A 14,524-nucleotide genomic window follows, 5' to 3' on the forward strand; every position below is an offset into this window, starting at 1 on the left:
TTGAGTGCCTTTCTAACCATCCTCAATATGGCACATGTATGGATAGATGCTTGAGTGCCTATCTAACAATCCTCAATAGGGCACAGGTATGGATAGATGATTGAGTGCCTTTCTAACAATCCTCAATAGGGCACAGGTATGGATAGATGCTGGAGTGCCTTTCTAACCATCCTCAATAGGGCACAGGTATGGATAGATGCTGGAGTGCCTTTCTAACAATCCTCAATAAGGCACAGGTATGGATAGATGCTTGAGTGCCTTTCTAACCATCCGCAATAGGGCACAGGTATGGATAGATGCTTGAATACCTTTTTAACCATCCTCAATAGGGCACAGGTATGGATAGATGCTTGAGTGCCTTTCTTACCATCCGCAATAGGGCACAGGAATGGATAGATGCTGGAGTGCCTTTCTAACCATCGTCAATAGGGCACAGGTATGGATAGATGCTTGAGTGCCTTTCTAACCATCGTCAATAGGGCACAGGTATGGATAGATGCTTGAGTGCCTTTCTAACCATCCGCAATAGGGCACAGGTATGGATAGATGCTTGAGTGCCTTTCTAACAATCCTCAATAGGGCACATGTATGGATAGATGTTTGAGTGCCTTTCTAACCATCCTCAATAGGGCACAGGTATGGATAGATGCTTGAGTGCCTTTCTAACAATCCTCAATATGGCACATGTATGGATAGATGCTTGAATGTCTTTCTAACAATCCTCAATCGGTCACAGGTATGGATAGAGGATAGAGGATGCCTTTCTAACCATCCTCAATAGGGCACAGGTATGGATAGATGCTTGAGTGCCTTTCTAACCATCCTCAATAAGGCACAGGAATGGATAGATACTGGAGTGCATTTCTAACAATCCTCAATAGGGCACAGGTATGGATAGATGCTTGAGTGCCTTTCTAACCATCCTCAATATGGCACAGGTATGGATAGATGCTTGAGTGCCTTTCTAACCATCGTCAATAGGGCACAGGTATGGATAGATGCTTGAGTGCCTATCTAACAATCCTCAATAGGGCACAGGTATGGATAGATGCTGGAGTGCCTTTCTAACCTTCCTCAATAGGGCACAGGTATGGATAGATGCTCGAGTGCCTTTCTAACCATCCTCAATAGGGCACAGGTATGGATAGATGCTTGAGTGCCTTTCTAACAATCCTCAATAGGGCACAGGTATGGATAGATGCTTGAGTGCATTTCTAACAATCCTCAATAGGGCACAGGTATGGATAGAGGATAGAGGATGCCTTTCTAACCATCCTCAATAGGGCACAGGTATGGATAGATGCTTGAGTGCCTTTTCAACCATCTGCAATTACTTGTGTGACCACTCACACTGTCTGACAGTCCTGAATCTTTAATTGCATTAATTATAAGACACAATCCTTTTTGGAACAGCCCTCGATTGCTTTCGTTACAGCCACTGATTGCTTTTGTAAAATCCCTGCATAATTGTTTGTTTTTACAGATTCTTTAACATAGTACAGGCAAATAATGATAGTGTTTCTTACAGACTGGTGTAAAGGAATCAGAATGCATGTGTGTTTTTAGAATATCAAACAAACTAACAAGAATATTTGTTATGATATACTGTAATAAAGCATAATATATATATATATATATATATATATATATATATATATATATATATATATATATATATATATATATATATATATATATATATATATATATATATATATGGGAGCAATTGAATTGTTTATACGAAAAATACGTAATGATTCCAAATGTACTGAAGTTGCATAGCTTCAAGTTTAGCTTACCAGTTGCACGCAAAAGGCGAGCTTTTGGGACCATATTTTATTGGTGTCAGAATCAGACGTCCATCTTCAATAAACTTTTAATTTAAATTTACATCTTTTCCTAAACTGCTGGGCAGATTTTGATGAAACTTAATAGAAACTATTAGTTACTGGCCTTGTTCCTAATTTTTTTTTCAACATATTGGGGTTTAAGTTTGTTTTAATCAAGCCCTTGGTTCAAATGTGATCATGCCACAAGAGTCACATGATGTGTATTGACTTATTTAGTAAATTAAAAAACCTTTGCTAGAACCACACATGTTAAAGGTTTAATATTTGGTGTGTGGTATTGTTAAGGTTTCCTCTACTGTGTTTGTTCAAATCAGGCCTCTGCCCAAGTGGCACTTAATTTTATATTGACTTGTTTAGAAAATGACTTAAAGATTTGTATAGAATTTATATTGACTTGTATAGAAAATAACTTAAAAGTTTGTATAGCAAATAACTTATAAATGATGTGTTTTCGAATCTGAAATAACATGGGGTAGTGGTATAATATTTGATGTGTCACTTGTCTAGTCTATATCATACCTTTGGTGTCAAAACTGTCCACGACCCAGGGGTCATATGATTTATATAGACTTATACAGTATTTACCTGAAAAATCTTCTCTATAACTGCTAGGGTAGGACTCAAAAGTAAGATTTGTAATACTAACTTGGGTTTGTATACTAATAAACAAATATCTCTGGTATCAAACCTGACCAAATACCAGGGACCACATGATTTATTTAAGCTTAAACACTAAATGACTTAACAAAAATTCTCTCAAAACACATTTCAAAGAGCTTAATAAGCATGAACAGCAGACTGAGGTCCTGCTCAACTTTTGTGAAGATTCTGCATCTTGAGTCACATGACTGATCACACGACATATCAAATGACTTATCACATGACTGATCACATGACATTTCTTGTTATTTACTAAAAAATCTCCTCCTCTGAGAGCTTCTAGGGTAAAATGGTTGAAAACTGTGTGAGCAATATTGCATTGTGGTTTTCTACAAAGTATGTTCAGTTCATTCCCAGGTAACTGACCATATCTCAAAGGCCATATGATTTATATAGAACCGCAATATTTTTATCTCTAAAAGAATAAGGCGAATAGCTGTATTATGCATCTTTTATGATAGTAACCTAATAACTTAGCATAATGAACCTTCTCTGAAACCATACAAGTCGGACAGCTGTGACATTTGGTATGTGAATCTGATTGCGGACCTTTGCAAATATTGTTCAAGTCATGCCTCTGTGTATAAAACTGACCATTCACGATTATACTGGTGAGTGAACTAGGGGCATCCTATCCGTTTTCTTACAAAATGTTTTTTTCATTCCCAGGTGAGACTGCACCAGTATTCCAAAAGCTCATTGCTGTGGAAAACTGGCTCCTTCTTGAAAAAGAACGATCACATTGCCCTCCTGCTTCAAACGGAGTAAGTGACATAAGCTACAGCTAATCTAGCAAACAAAGATGTAACAAAACAATTGTTTTTATGCATTGATGCTTAAAATACTAAATGGTTATCATAAATACATTTGTGCTTGAAACTACTGGCACAAGTAAAATAAATAAAAGAAAATCCCACATTATAACTCTTATGGTGTTATTTATCCCGTTAAGAATGGGCACAAACAGAACCAATTATTATTACAGGAGACAATTAAAGCTTATTTTTAGCTCCTCTATTTTTTTGAAGAAAAGTTATGAGCTATTTTCATCACCTGAGCGTCGGCGTCAGGTTAAGTTTTGTGTTGAGGTCCACTTTTCTCATAAAGTATCAAAGCTATTGCAGTCAAACTTGGTACACTTACTTACTATCATGAAGGGACTGGGCAGGCTATTAGTAAGTTAGATAACATTTTGTCAGAATCATGTGCCCTTTTTATACTTAGAAAATTGAAAATTTGGTTAAGTTTTGTGTTTAGGTCCACTTTATTCCTAAAGTATCAAATCTATTGTTTTCATACTTGCAACACTTACTAACTATCATAAGGGGACTGTGCAGGCAAACCCATGTACTCTAACTGGCATTTTGACAGAAATATGACCCCTTTATACTTAGAAACTTGAAAATTTTGCTAAGTTTTGTGTTTTTGTCAACTTCACTCCTAATGTATCATAGCTATTGCTTTCAGACTTGGAAAACTTGCTAACTATCATAAGGGGACTGTACAAGACAAGTTGCATAACTCTGGTTGGCATTTTGACGGAATTATGGCCCTTTTTGACTTAGTAACTTTGAATATTTGGTTAAAGTTTATGTTTAGATCCACTTCACTTCTAAAGTATTAAGGCTATTGCTTTCAAACTTCAAATACGTTCATGCTATAATCAGGGTACTGTACCTGGCAAGTAGAATTTGACATTGACCTTTGAATGACCTTGACTCAATGTCAAATTATTTAATTTTGCTAAAATTGCCATAACGTCTTAACTCATGATCAGATTTGATTCATACTTTGACAAAACAACACTCACCTGTCATACCACAATCCACCAAAACCATCCCCACGCCCCACCCCAGAATCCCCCCCCCAAATTTGTTTTTCCATTTTTTCTTATTTTTGAAAGATCATCTAATAAATGACCACAACTTCTTACTATACCCCCTCTCACCCCCCCCCGACCCCCTTCCCCCGCAAAATATATATTTTTTTGAAACATGGTTAAAGAACACAAATATTTATTTGTATTATTTTATTTTTGAAAGACAATCCAACCATCCCACCCAAGAATCCCCCCCCAACAGTTGTTTTTTTTTCATTGTTTTTTCTCATTTCTGGAAGATAATGTAATAAATGACCACACACACACACTATACACCCCTCCCCACCCCTACTCCTCCCTCCTTTGTGATTGAAGTATTGAGATAGGTCCCTTCACCTTTAAAAAGAAAATAGATTAGCGGTCTGCATCCGCCAGGCGGTGCTCTTGTTTATTAATAGAGTTCACACTTTTGAGGTTAACTACATTAAAACATAGGCTAAATGAATTAAATTTGGGTGGAATCAGCTGGAAACAGAATCATAGCAGACATTTTGTTTTACATTTTGTTTCAAATTTGTTTACACAAAATAATGTGAACTTCTGTGCTAAAAATAATTGATATTTTGGTGGTGAAAAAGGAAATACAATGTTACATTCTGCCCTTATGTTGTTTTTAGTTCTTTGCTTGCCAAGGACTAAGGTTATGAGTGTGCGTTTCAAGTCAGTCTGCTTTTAGCTACGCTATGAACGATAACCACCTAAGCTACGCTAGGAACGATAATCTGCCTGTTTATACTCTACCACTGGTACACTGCAGACAGCAGTGTGTATATAATTAATATGTGTTTAACAGTTTGTGTGACGACATTTGCCAGTTTGTCATTGAAATCTGTACATATACATATTGGCTGCTTTCAGAGAAAACGGGGCTGAATGCTTGTCAAATAAGTGATGTGACAGATTAGCCTGTGCACACTGATTAGCCTGTGCAATGCACACAAGCTAATCAAGGAGGACACTTTCTGATTTTATGGTGTTTATCGTTAAAGGAGAGTCTCTGGTACTGGGATGACAGTTAATGAATATGCATTAAGCCCTGTTTTTTTTCCAAAATGAAGCTTAAATTATCTTTTCTATTAATGATTTGAAAAAAGGAATAAAGTGATAATAACTTCAAAGTAACATCGCTTACAAGGCAAATCACGTTTAAATCAAATAAACAACCAATGAGTTCTAAATTTTTACCTTGTGGCATTTTTTAGTTAACATCTAAAAGGGACCTTTTCACAGTTTGTCATTAAATGCTAAATATTGAGAAATGTAAACATTGGATCTTAAAAGCTCTATTTTAAAAGAAGAATAAAATTAAAGAAACAAAAAAAGTTACCCTCAACTGAGCTCGAACCACTGAACCCTGGAATAAGTCTATTGTTTAGACCACTCGGCCATCCGTGCTCATACAATGAGAGATGTATTTTATACTTTATGTAAGCAATCCTTATAGTATGAAACAATATAACGACAACAACAGAACTCTCCAAGTTATTAAATCATTTAATTTTGTCAATTTACAAACACGTGAAAAGGTTCCTTTAATGTCTTCAGACTTGCAAATTGAATGAGTGCAATACACTGTCAGAATTTACACCATGAATAACTGACAGGTTAAGTGGTTGTCTGTTAGCCTGGGGCAAATAGATTTAATCCCAGGAATCTCAATTTCAAAAGTTGGTTACAGTTGGACTTATAAGCAGGGCAACTTTTCAAAGCTTGAACAACTCAATCCAATTAAACATAGAATACAAATTGGCGACTGTGGATCAATTAGGCCTAGGAAATGATTCAATTTCGGCACACAACGAGACATGATGCATTAAAAATCTGTCATGTTGGCAAAATTGTTGCTCAATAATTTAAAGAAAATAAATAAAGTATTAGATACCAATACCACAACATGAACACGATTCTAGGCTTGTTATTCATAAGCAAGGCAACCAACATTCTAAAGATGGTTGCCAGTGAAGCAACCAATTGAGATTGAGAAAAAAGAGACATATTGTTGTTATTTTGTGTTAGTTATCTCTTTAACATAAATATGAGGATAAGCAGTGCACACACATCTCGACCTGTGTTGTAAGGTACACTCTTTATAAATTTGAATGGCTTGTGTTCATTTCAAACTTGTGATATAAAAAGCTATAACATAATTTTGAAAACTGAGTTGCGTCTAAGATTATGCAATAGCGAAGAATGTCAGTGCCTTCAGCGCTTTGATTTACATTGTTATAGTGTTAACATTATCTTTACAGTGACCATGAAGTTATTGTGAGGGCGCAGGGCTTCCGACCTAAGAATTTCATCTTTCTGGTTCACGAGATGATTGAGAATCTGATCAAGGAATCCTACGCAGGCGTGCAATATGACTTTCAGATTCCATGCAAGGATTGCCTTCACATGGTACATGTAACTTGACAGACATTTTGTAGTGTATTATTTTAATGTCATAAATACGTTACCTGCTACCTTATAGCTTTCTCCTTTCCAAGGGGAATTAACTCATCCGGAATTTTAGATGAGAATCGGCCACCTCCATTCTGTAATACAGGCCAAGCTTAACATAGTACAATGCCACCTTAGGCAAAAATCGGTAACCAACCCTCAATATTCTTTTCGGAACGACCAGGTGTATACGTGTCTTTTACGGCTCTGAATTGAAAATTGTTTTTCGATTTATTTCACTTGGCTGATTGGGGGTTTGAATAGATAAATTGTGTTATCTTTTTACTTCTCATTCGGATTAATTTATATTGATTTAATGGACTTTTGTTTGATTTGTAAAGGTAAGCCATGCTTGCTTTTATTGAAGAATGGTTTATTTCTACCATGCTGGGTGATTTCAGGCGCGAACGAGCTCGTGCAAAATGTGTTCTTCTAATACATTGCGAGAACGTGCAAAGCATGTTCTTCTAATGAGTTACGAGATCGTGCAAAGCGTGTTCTTCTATTGACAGATTGTTTATCATTTGCCATTGTGTGCAAGAATGATTTAAACGTTCCGTATGACAATCTAATTGATCGTCATTTTTAACCAGGTTTTCCCAAGGAAAAAACTGGTTATTATATTGGCGAACGCGGGCAGGCTGGCTGGCTGGCTGGCATAACTATGTCGTTCATTATCAGATTTTAAAATCATTTGGCACATTTTTTCACCATCATTGGACGGTGTGTCGCGCGAAATAATTACGTCGATATCTCCAAGGTCAATGTCACACTTTGAGTTCAAAGGTCAAAAATGGCCATAAATGAGCTTGTCCTGGCCATAACTATGTCATTCATTGTGAGATTTTAAAATCATTTGGCACATTTGTTCACCATCATGGGACGGTGTGTCGCACGAAAGAATCACGTCAATATCTCCAATGTCAAGGTCGCCACGAATAAAAATACATTAAAAAAAAATTACAAAGGGGGTTAATTTTGTTTGTTCATTTCGAAAGTTCAGTTTGAGTTTTCTCCCTTTATCAGATTTTTTTTTCACAATGAAAACCTGGTTTTGTGACAATTTTGTCCCTTGTTTTTCATCTGTTTTGAATTAAACTTTTGTTTAATTTATAATCTGCGGCAGTGTTATTATAATTTTCATTATGGGCAAATAATGATTTTATGTGCCGTATGATAATCTGGTCTGTGACCAGTTTACGGTTGAATATGTTTTGCTCTTGTTTTTCATATAATCGACTACATAATGGTCGCAGATACAAGAGTTGATAAATACCCGGTGACTTCGCAGACCATGGATGACAAGTTGCCGCATCAGTCACCGGTTACCGGGCAAGACGGCGACCGTACTGAGCTTATTAAGTTGAACAGTCGCTCATCATCAGACCATATGGCGTCCCCATACGCCGGTCTTTGCCCGAGGGCATTGGTCACGGACATCGATCAGTGTCTGACCATATGGCAGCCGCCATACTTTGGTCATCATCCGGTGACAACACTGGTCATGATATGACCGGTACGTCACCGAGGACGTTGGCCACGGACCTTTGGCTCTGCAATGATCGACGTCTGACCGGCCGGTCCGGTCCGGTCACCGTTTATCATTGGTCCGGTCACCGGTCCGGTCACCGTTCATCACCGTTCCGGTCCGGTCACCGGTCCGGTCCGGTCACCGTTCATCACCAGTCCGGTCACCGGTCAGTAGAAGTAATCTTTTATCATCATCGGACTATTCGTCTTCTTCTTCTTCGTTGAAGGACTCATCATCGTCAACGAGCTGCCACCATAGATACAACAGGATAGACATCGGGCATGCCTCTCCTTCATTGAACACAACAGGATAGTCAGCGAACACACCTCTCCTTTATTTAGCACAACAGGATAGTCATCGAACACACCTCTCCTTTTTTGAGCATTTCTCGGCGTCGATACGCTCGTAAGCGATTACGTCAACGCTCATGGAGACACTATTGTATGAGACCTTATTTCCAGCGTAGCCGAACAACATTTCGGCATCGAAGGTATATGGGACATCGCCACTCCTCACGTAGGCGTTAATATACCTACTAGTCATATCGACGATCTCCATTTTATTTCTTTACGGAATATCATGTCTCCATTCCACGTGCGTTGGTTCCCTTATGGCATCCACACATGTTGCAGTCACCTAACCGTATTTGTATACGATCACTAGTTTGTTTAACTTTCAGGCTTCGGTATTAGGTGTTCATTTCTCCACTACGACTACAATGGACACTTTATGCCTATTAATACTGATAATCTACCGTTGTTTTCCGATTTACATGATCAGATGGTCATTCTTCTGCACCAGATATTTCCATTCTGACGCAGTTATATTATAACGGTCCGGTCCAATCACCGGACATCGGTCACCATTCACTGGTCATATCACCGGTCACCGGTCAGAATAAGAAGTCGTTCATCATCATCGGATTATTTTTCCTCCTCTTCTTCGTTATCATCATCGGACTACTCTACCTCCTTTTCTTCGTCATCGAATGAATCTTCGTCGTCTGCTTTAATGATGTCTCATCGCCATCGGATTGGACTTTTGGCACGCTCTTTTCCGAGCAGTTCTCGACATTGATGTCAGACCATATGGATTCCACCATATTTCGGGCTTTAACCGGTAACGTCACCGGCATATTATGACTGGTTCGTTCACCTGGCTACAGTCACCGGTCATCGACCAGTCCGGTTCCATTACGAGTTACCAATCACCGGTATTACACTGTGTTTTCATCGGTCATATTTTGAACCTCACGGGTATCTTCTACATTAACTAGTTGTATACCCCTGGCTATGATTCTATTGAATCCAATGTTTTATGGATTCAACAATCTACATGACTTTTTAGCTCGGAGAAGTTTCGGAGAAAACCGGAGCTATGGTCATAGCCAGCTCGTCGTCCGCCGTCCGACGTGCTAAAACCTTAACATTGGCTCTTAAATCAAAGTGCTTCCACCTACAACTTTGAAACTTCATATGTAGATGCACCTTGATGAGTTCTACACGCCACACCCATTTTTGGGTCACTAGGTCAAAGTCCAAGGTCACTGTGACCTCTTATATTAAACTTTAACATAGGCTATAAAATCAAAGTGCTTCCACCTACAAATTTGAAACTTCATATGTAGATGCACCTTGATGAGTTCTACGCGCCACACCCATTTTTTGGTCACTAGGTCAAAGGTCAAGGTCATTGTGACATCTAATATAAAACTTTTATATAAACCTTAACATTCGCTCTAAAATCAAAGTGCGTCCACCTACAACTTTGAAACTTCATATGTAGATGCACCTTGATGAGTTCTACACGCCACACCCATTTTTGGGTCACTAGGTCAAAGGTCAAGGTCACTGTGACCTCTAAAAAAAATAAAATAAAAAAATTCTGACAAGCTTTCATTTATTCAAAACTGCACCCGTAGCCGAGCGTGGCACCCGTTTTGCGGTGCTCTTGTTGTGCTTTTCAATACTGATGTGCTACTGGCGATCGTTGGTTACCAAATGATCTCCGCTGACTTGGTCTATGGTTGATTTTCCTCACCAGCTAATCCATTCTGGTGCTGGATATAAACTACTTTTACTAGAAGATTATGAAATACTTCTATCTGGTATTTCTACTTCTATCTCAGCCGGCTACATGCAGACTACTGGTCTTGCAGATGGTTCGGCTGAGGCGGGCTCGGAGTCTAAGATTGAGGTCGAATATTGCAATTTGACCGCTATTAATCAGATCTATAATTTATGTTCGAGACCCTAAGGATGAATTCTTAGACCGCCTTTACCTGCCGGCTACAGACTTTGCAGTCACTGTCACGGAACAGTTAGGATGTATCTGACCTGACTAACAATTTGGATTTGTTTCCAAACTGTCGGGTCAGATTTATGTCATTGTCATATTGTCGCTTCCTATGCCGGTTGTTTCTACTACTATCTCAGTTATTTACTCCATGTTGGAGAATTGACAAATAAGAGAGGGCTGATACATAGCACTGTCTATCAGCTTAACCGCATGGCGGCCACAATCTTGTAGATGACTTGGGAGCTATTGAACTCAGATCTTATAGGCTAAGGATCTGGAGGGAACTCATTACAGACATATTTATTTGAAAGAACAACTTTTCACTTTTAAAGTTCTTCTTCTATTACACTTCTGGCCCTAACAGGCCGTCTTCCTATAACTGGTTGTATTCCTATCGGAATTCGTCTTGTTAGGATTCTTGAAATTAAGGGCTTAACCAAGCCAGATTTGAAGACTTCCAAGCCATCTACCGGCAAGGTTGGACCACCCTAAGGTAACTCCTATGGTTTTCACCTTTTCTGCCACCACACCTCCGATGCCGGAGGTACCACTTTCAGTCATATTTCCGTACTTCGCAAATCGATGACTTCACGGCCTTTATTCTCCAGGATTTTAAAGGCGTCTTTTATAGGTTCAAGAAAGAAGCTACTGTAGATAGGTCATAGTCTTAATAGTGTTCAACACTTTCCTATTCTACCAACTTTCAAGTCTGTTGGGAAAGTTCGGCTTGCCGTGATTTCTTTCCCCACCCATCCTTGAATAATGTTTCCGGCCACCGGCCACGTCCGTTTCAGCTTTATTTTTAATTTTATTGGAATTAATCTCATGATTATTCAATGACGAAGATTTCCATCTTTCTGTCATTACTTCCCACTATTCAGTGGTGTCTACACTAGAATATATTTTTGGTAGGAGTATATTTTCTTCTACCACAACCTTCTTTACATCTTATACGGATGTGAGCAGGAAATGTTTGGGACGATCATTTAGAACCACTTATCCTGATATTCTCTAGTAATTTGTGGTATCCTAATGAATATCACCTGCACATCAACATCTTGAAAAGCGAGCATTCTTTTAGCTGTTTTTCATTTACAACACATTTTCACGACTCTTTTGTGATGGCTTCAACTAACACACATCGGTCGTGGTTTACTTCCAGACACAGAGGTGAACATATTATCACTTCTTGTATCTGGAAACCAGGAGCTTATTCGTTCTTTGCAAAAACATACATTTTTCGCTATCGTCTTACACATACCAGGTCGTCTCAACGTCCTGTTGGACGTTTTGTCTTGCATTTCTTTCTGTCGAATTATTTTTCCGTTCGGTTAAATGAAATGAGATTGGCGCATGCACGACAGTGTTTTTGCAAATGGCGTCGCAGCAAAGTAATATCGAGGAACGGTGTTCCTCATCTAACGCTAGTAATGAGCGAAATGCGATCGTAAATCACATTGTTAATGCTTAACTACGTGAATGCAGTTCACGGAAATCGATCCAGAAGCGTGTGCGATTGTTATACATTCGTCCATTTAACATAAACTGGATACTTAGGTGTATTCTATTATTTTGGAATATCTTGGTGAGTTTTTGCCATATTTTCATGGTCTATACTTGATAAACCATGGGATTATGGTTCTACGACCTTTTAAGTCTTCTGTACAATTATTTTCAGGAAACTTCTTCACAGGTCATATATCATATCTCAGAGAGACATATTTTATACTGATCCAAACATTCGCCACTTTATGTCTGGCCATTATTTAGTTATCTCTACAGAAGAAAGTGTTTCTGTGAGAGCTTCAATCCTTGTTACTTCTGCAAGGATATTCCATCAGAACTGTCTATGTGGTTCTCTGGAAATTCTTTTTTGACTGGGTATTCGAGAGCATATTTATTCTTTTATCTCCATCAAAGGATACAGATTATGCTTTCGTATACCTTGGTTGTGTTAGTCATCACAGCTCTGTGCTGTCTTACCTATTTTGGAACTGATCCAAGCTATGGAACTTCAACACTATGTTTTTCGTTCCTTTACCTTCTTTAGCGGTTTTGGCTTGTGTTATTGGGTTGCTTAATAAGCTTCCTATGAACCTTTTTAATCAGGCTTATTAACAGTTCCAATATAATTTTAAGACGGTTTTCCTTCTTATTATTGCTTTTACCATACGGAGAAGTGAAATTAATGCTTTTACTGTTGAATACGACCAATTCCAGTTGGATCTAATGTCGTCTTCACTTTGTTGTGTCAGCCAGGATTCCTTGCTTAATATAAATTCCTCTATATGGCTTCTAAAAATCTTCAAGTGTCCAAGTTTTTCTTAACCTGGTAGACATGAAGATGTGGATAAACTTCTATGGCCAATCGGGGCTTTGAAGTTCTATCAGTGTTAGTCCATTTGAGGCTCTCAAAAGACACTCTTCATTTCTCTAAAAAAGGGGGAGATGTGTCTGCGACTTCTATTTCTCGGGGTTAGACCTCGACTAAGGAAGGTTACTCTTATCTCTATCTAAGGATTTATTCCTTTTAAGGATCTGACCGCATGAATTAAGAGCTCTGTCTGTTGTGTGGGCGTATATTAATCACACACCACTTTTTGACGTGCTCCAAACTGTTTTCTGGAGGAATCCGACCACCTTTTTCATCTGTTTATCTTCGTTTTCTGAAGTGCCATCAACACAATTTGTATATGTTTGGTCTTGTTGTGGTTTCACTAACGGTAGTATCTTCTTTACGACATAGACATATTTATTCTGTCCGAGAAGTCAATTAATACCGTTTTAACGAAGATTAGCTGATAACCCTTGTTTTGGGTTTTGCTATCATTAGATGATAACCCTGTTTATGGGTTCTACTGTGATGGGAAAATATATACGAACCTTCCCACCGCAGCCGCAAAATCAGCTTTAAGATAGCAGGTAACGTATTTATGACATTGAAACAATTTTTAAGTAAAATACATTTTAATTATTAAATACTTACCTGCTATCGGTATGTCCCACCCCCCACCCCGCTATTCGATTAATATTTTCGTATATGTATGGAAAGAATATTGAGGGTTGGTTACCGATTTTTGCCTAGGTTGAATTGCACTATGTTTAACCTGGCCTGTATTACGGTATGGAGGTGACCGATTCCCAGTTAAAATTCCGGATGAGTTAATTCCCCTTGGAAAGGAGAAAGCTATAAGATAGCAGGTAAGTATTAAATAATTAAAATGAATTTTACTAAAAAAATGTGTATTTAATAAGTTTGATTTTTTATGCAAGCATTAAATAAATGTGACTCTACAAACATCCTGAATTGCATATTATATGTGTGATTGCAGACTGTATGTGTGATTGCAGACTGTATGTGTGATTGTAGACTGTATGTGTGATTGCAGAAAGTATGTGTGATATCAGAATGTATGTGTGATTGCAGAAATTATATGTGTTTGCATACGCTATATGTGATTGCATACTGTATATGTGATTGCATACTGTATGAGTGATTACAGACTGTATGAGTGATTGCAGACTGTATTTGTGATTGCATACTATATGTGTGATTGCAGAATGTCAAGGAGCCGAGTATGATGTCCTACCTGAAAGTCACCAAGGCATTAGAACTCAATGTTCCCTTCATCCAGTGTGACAAGTTCTTCCACATTTTATCTATACAGCAGCTCAAAGGTTAGCCAGTGGTCCATGTATATCTCATCAGTACATAAACTCATATGTATGTCAGCGATCCATTCATATCTTTTCTATACATGAAATTCAAGATAAATCAGTGATACATTCATATCTCTTTTATACATGAAATCAAAAATCAGTCAGTGATACATTTACATCTCTTCTGTACATGAAATTCAAGATAAG

At 38.1% G+C, this 14,524-nt stretch overlaps 1 protein-coding gene across 1 annotated transcript in view; it reads left to right on the forward strand.

The window, feature by feature from the left end:
- Positions 1–14,524, forward strand: part of LOC127850014 (uncharacterized) — a 116,576-nt gene that overhangs the window by 75,310 nt on the left and 26,742 nt on the right. Inside the window, exons 37-39 of the mRNA XM_052382741.1 lie at positions 3,180–3,274; positions 6,639–6,786; positions 14,218–14,335. Of these exons, the coding sequence (XP_052238701.1) occupies positions 3,180–3,274; positions 6,639–6,786; positions 14,218–14,335 (361 nt within the window). The remainder of the gene's footprint in view (positions 1–3,179; positions 3,275–6,638; positions 6,787–14,217; positions 14,336–14,524) is intronic.

The sequence above is a fragment of the Dreissena polymorpha genome, chromosome 11, assembly GCF_020536995.1.
Source record: "Dreissena polymorpha isolate Duluth1 chromosome 11, UMN_Dpol_1.0, whole genome shotgun sequence".
NCBI lineage: Eukaryota > Metazoa > Mollusca > Bivalvia > Myida > Dreissenidae > Dreissena > Dreissena polymorpha.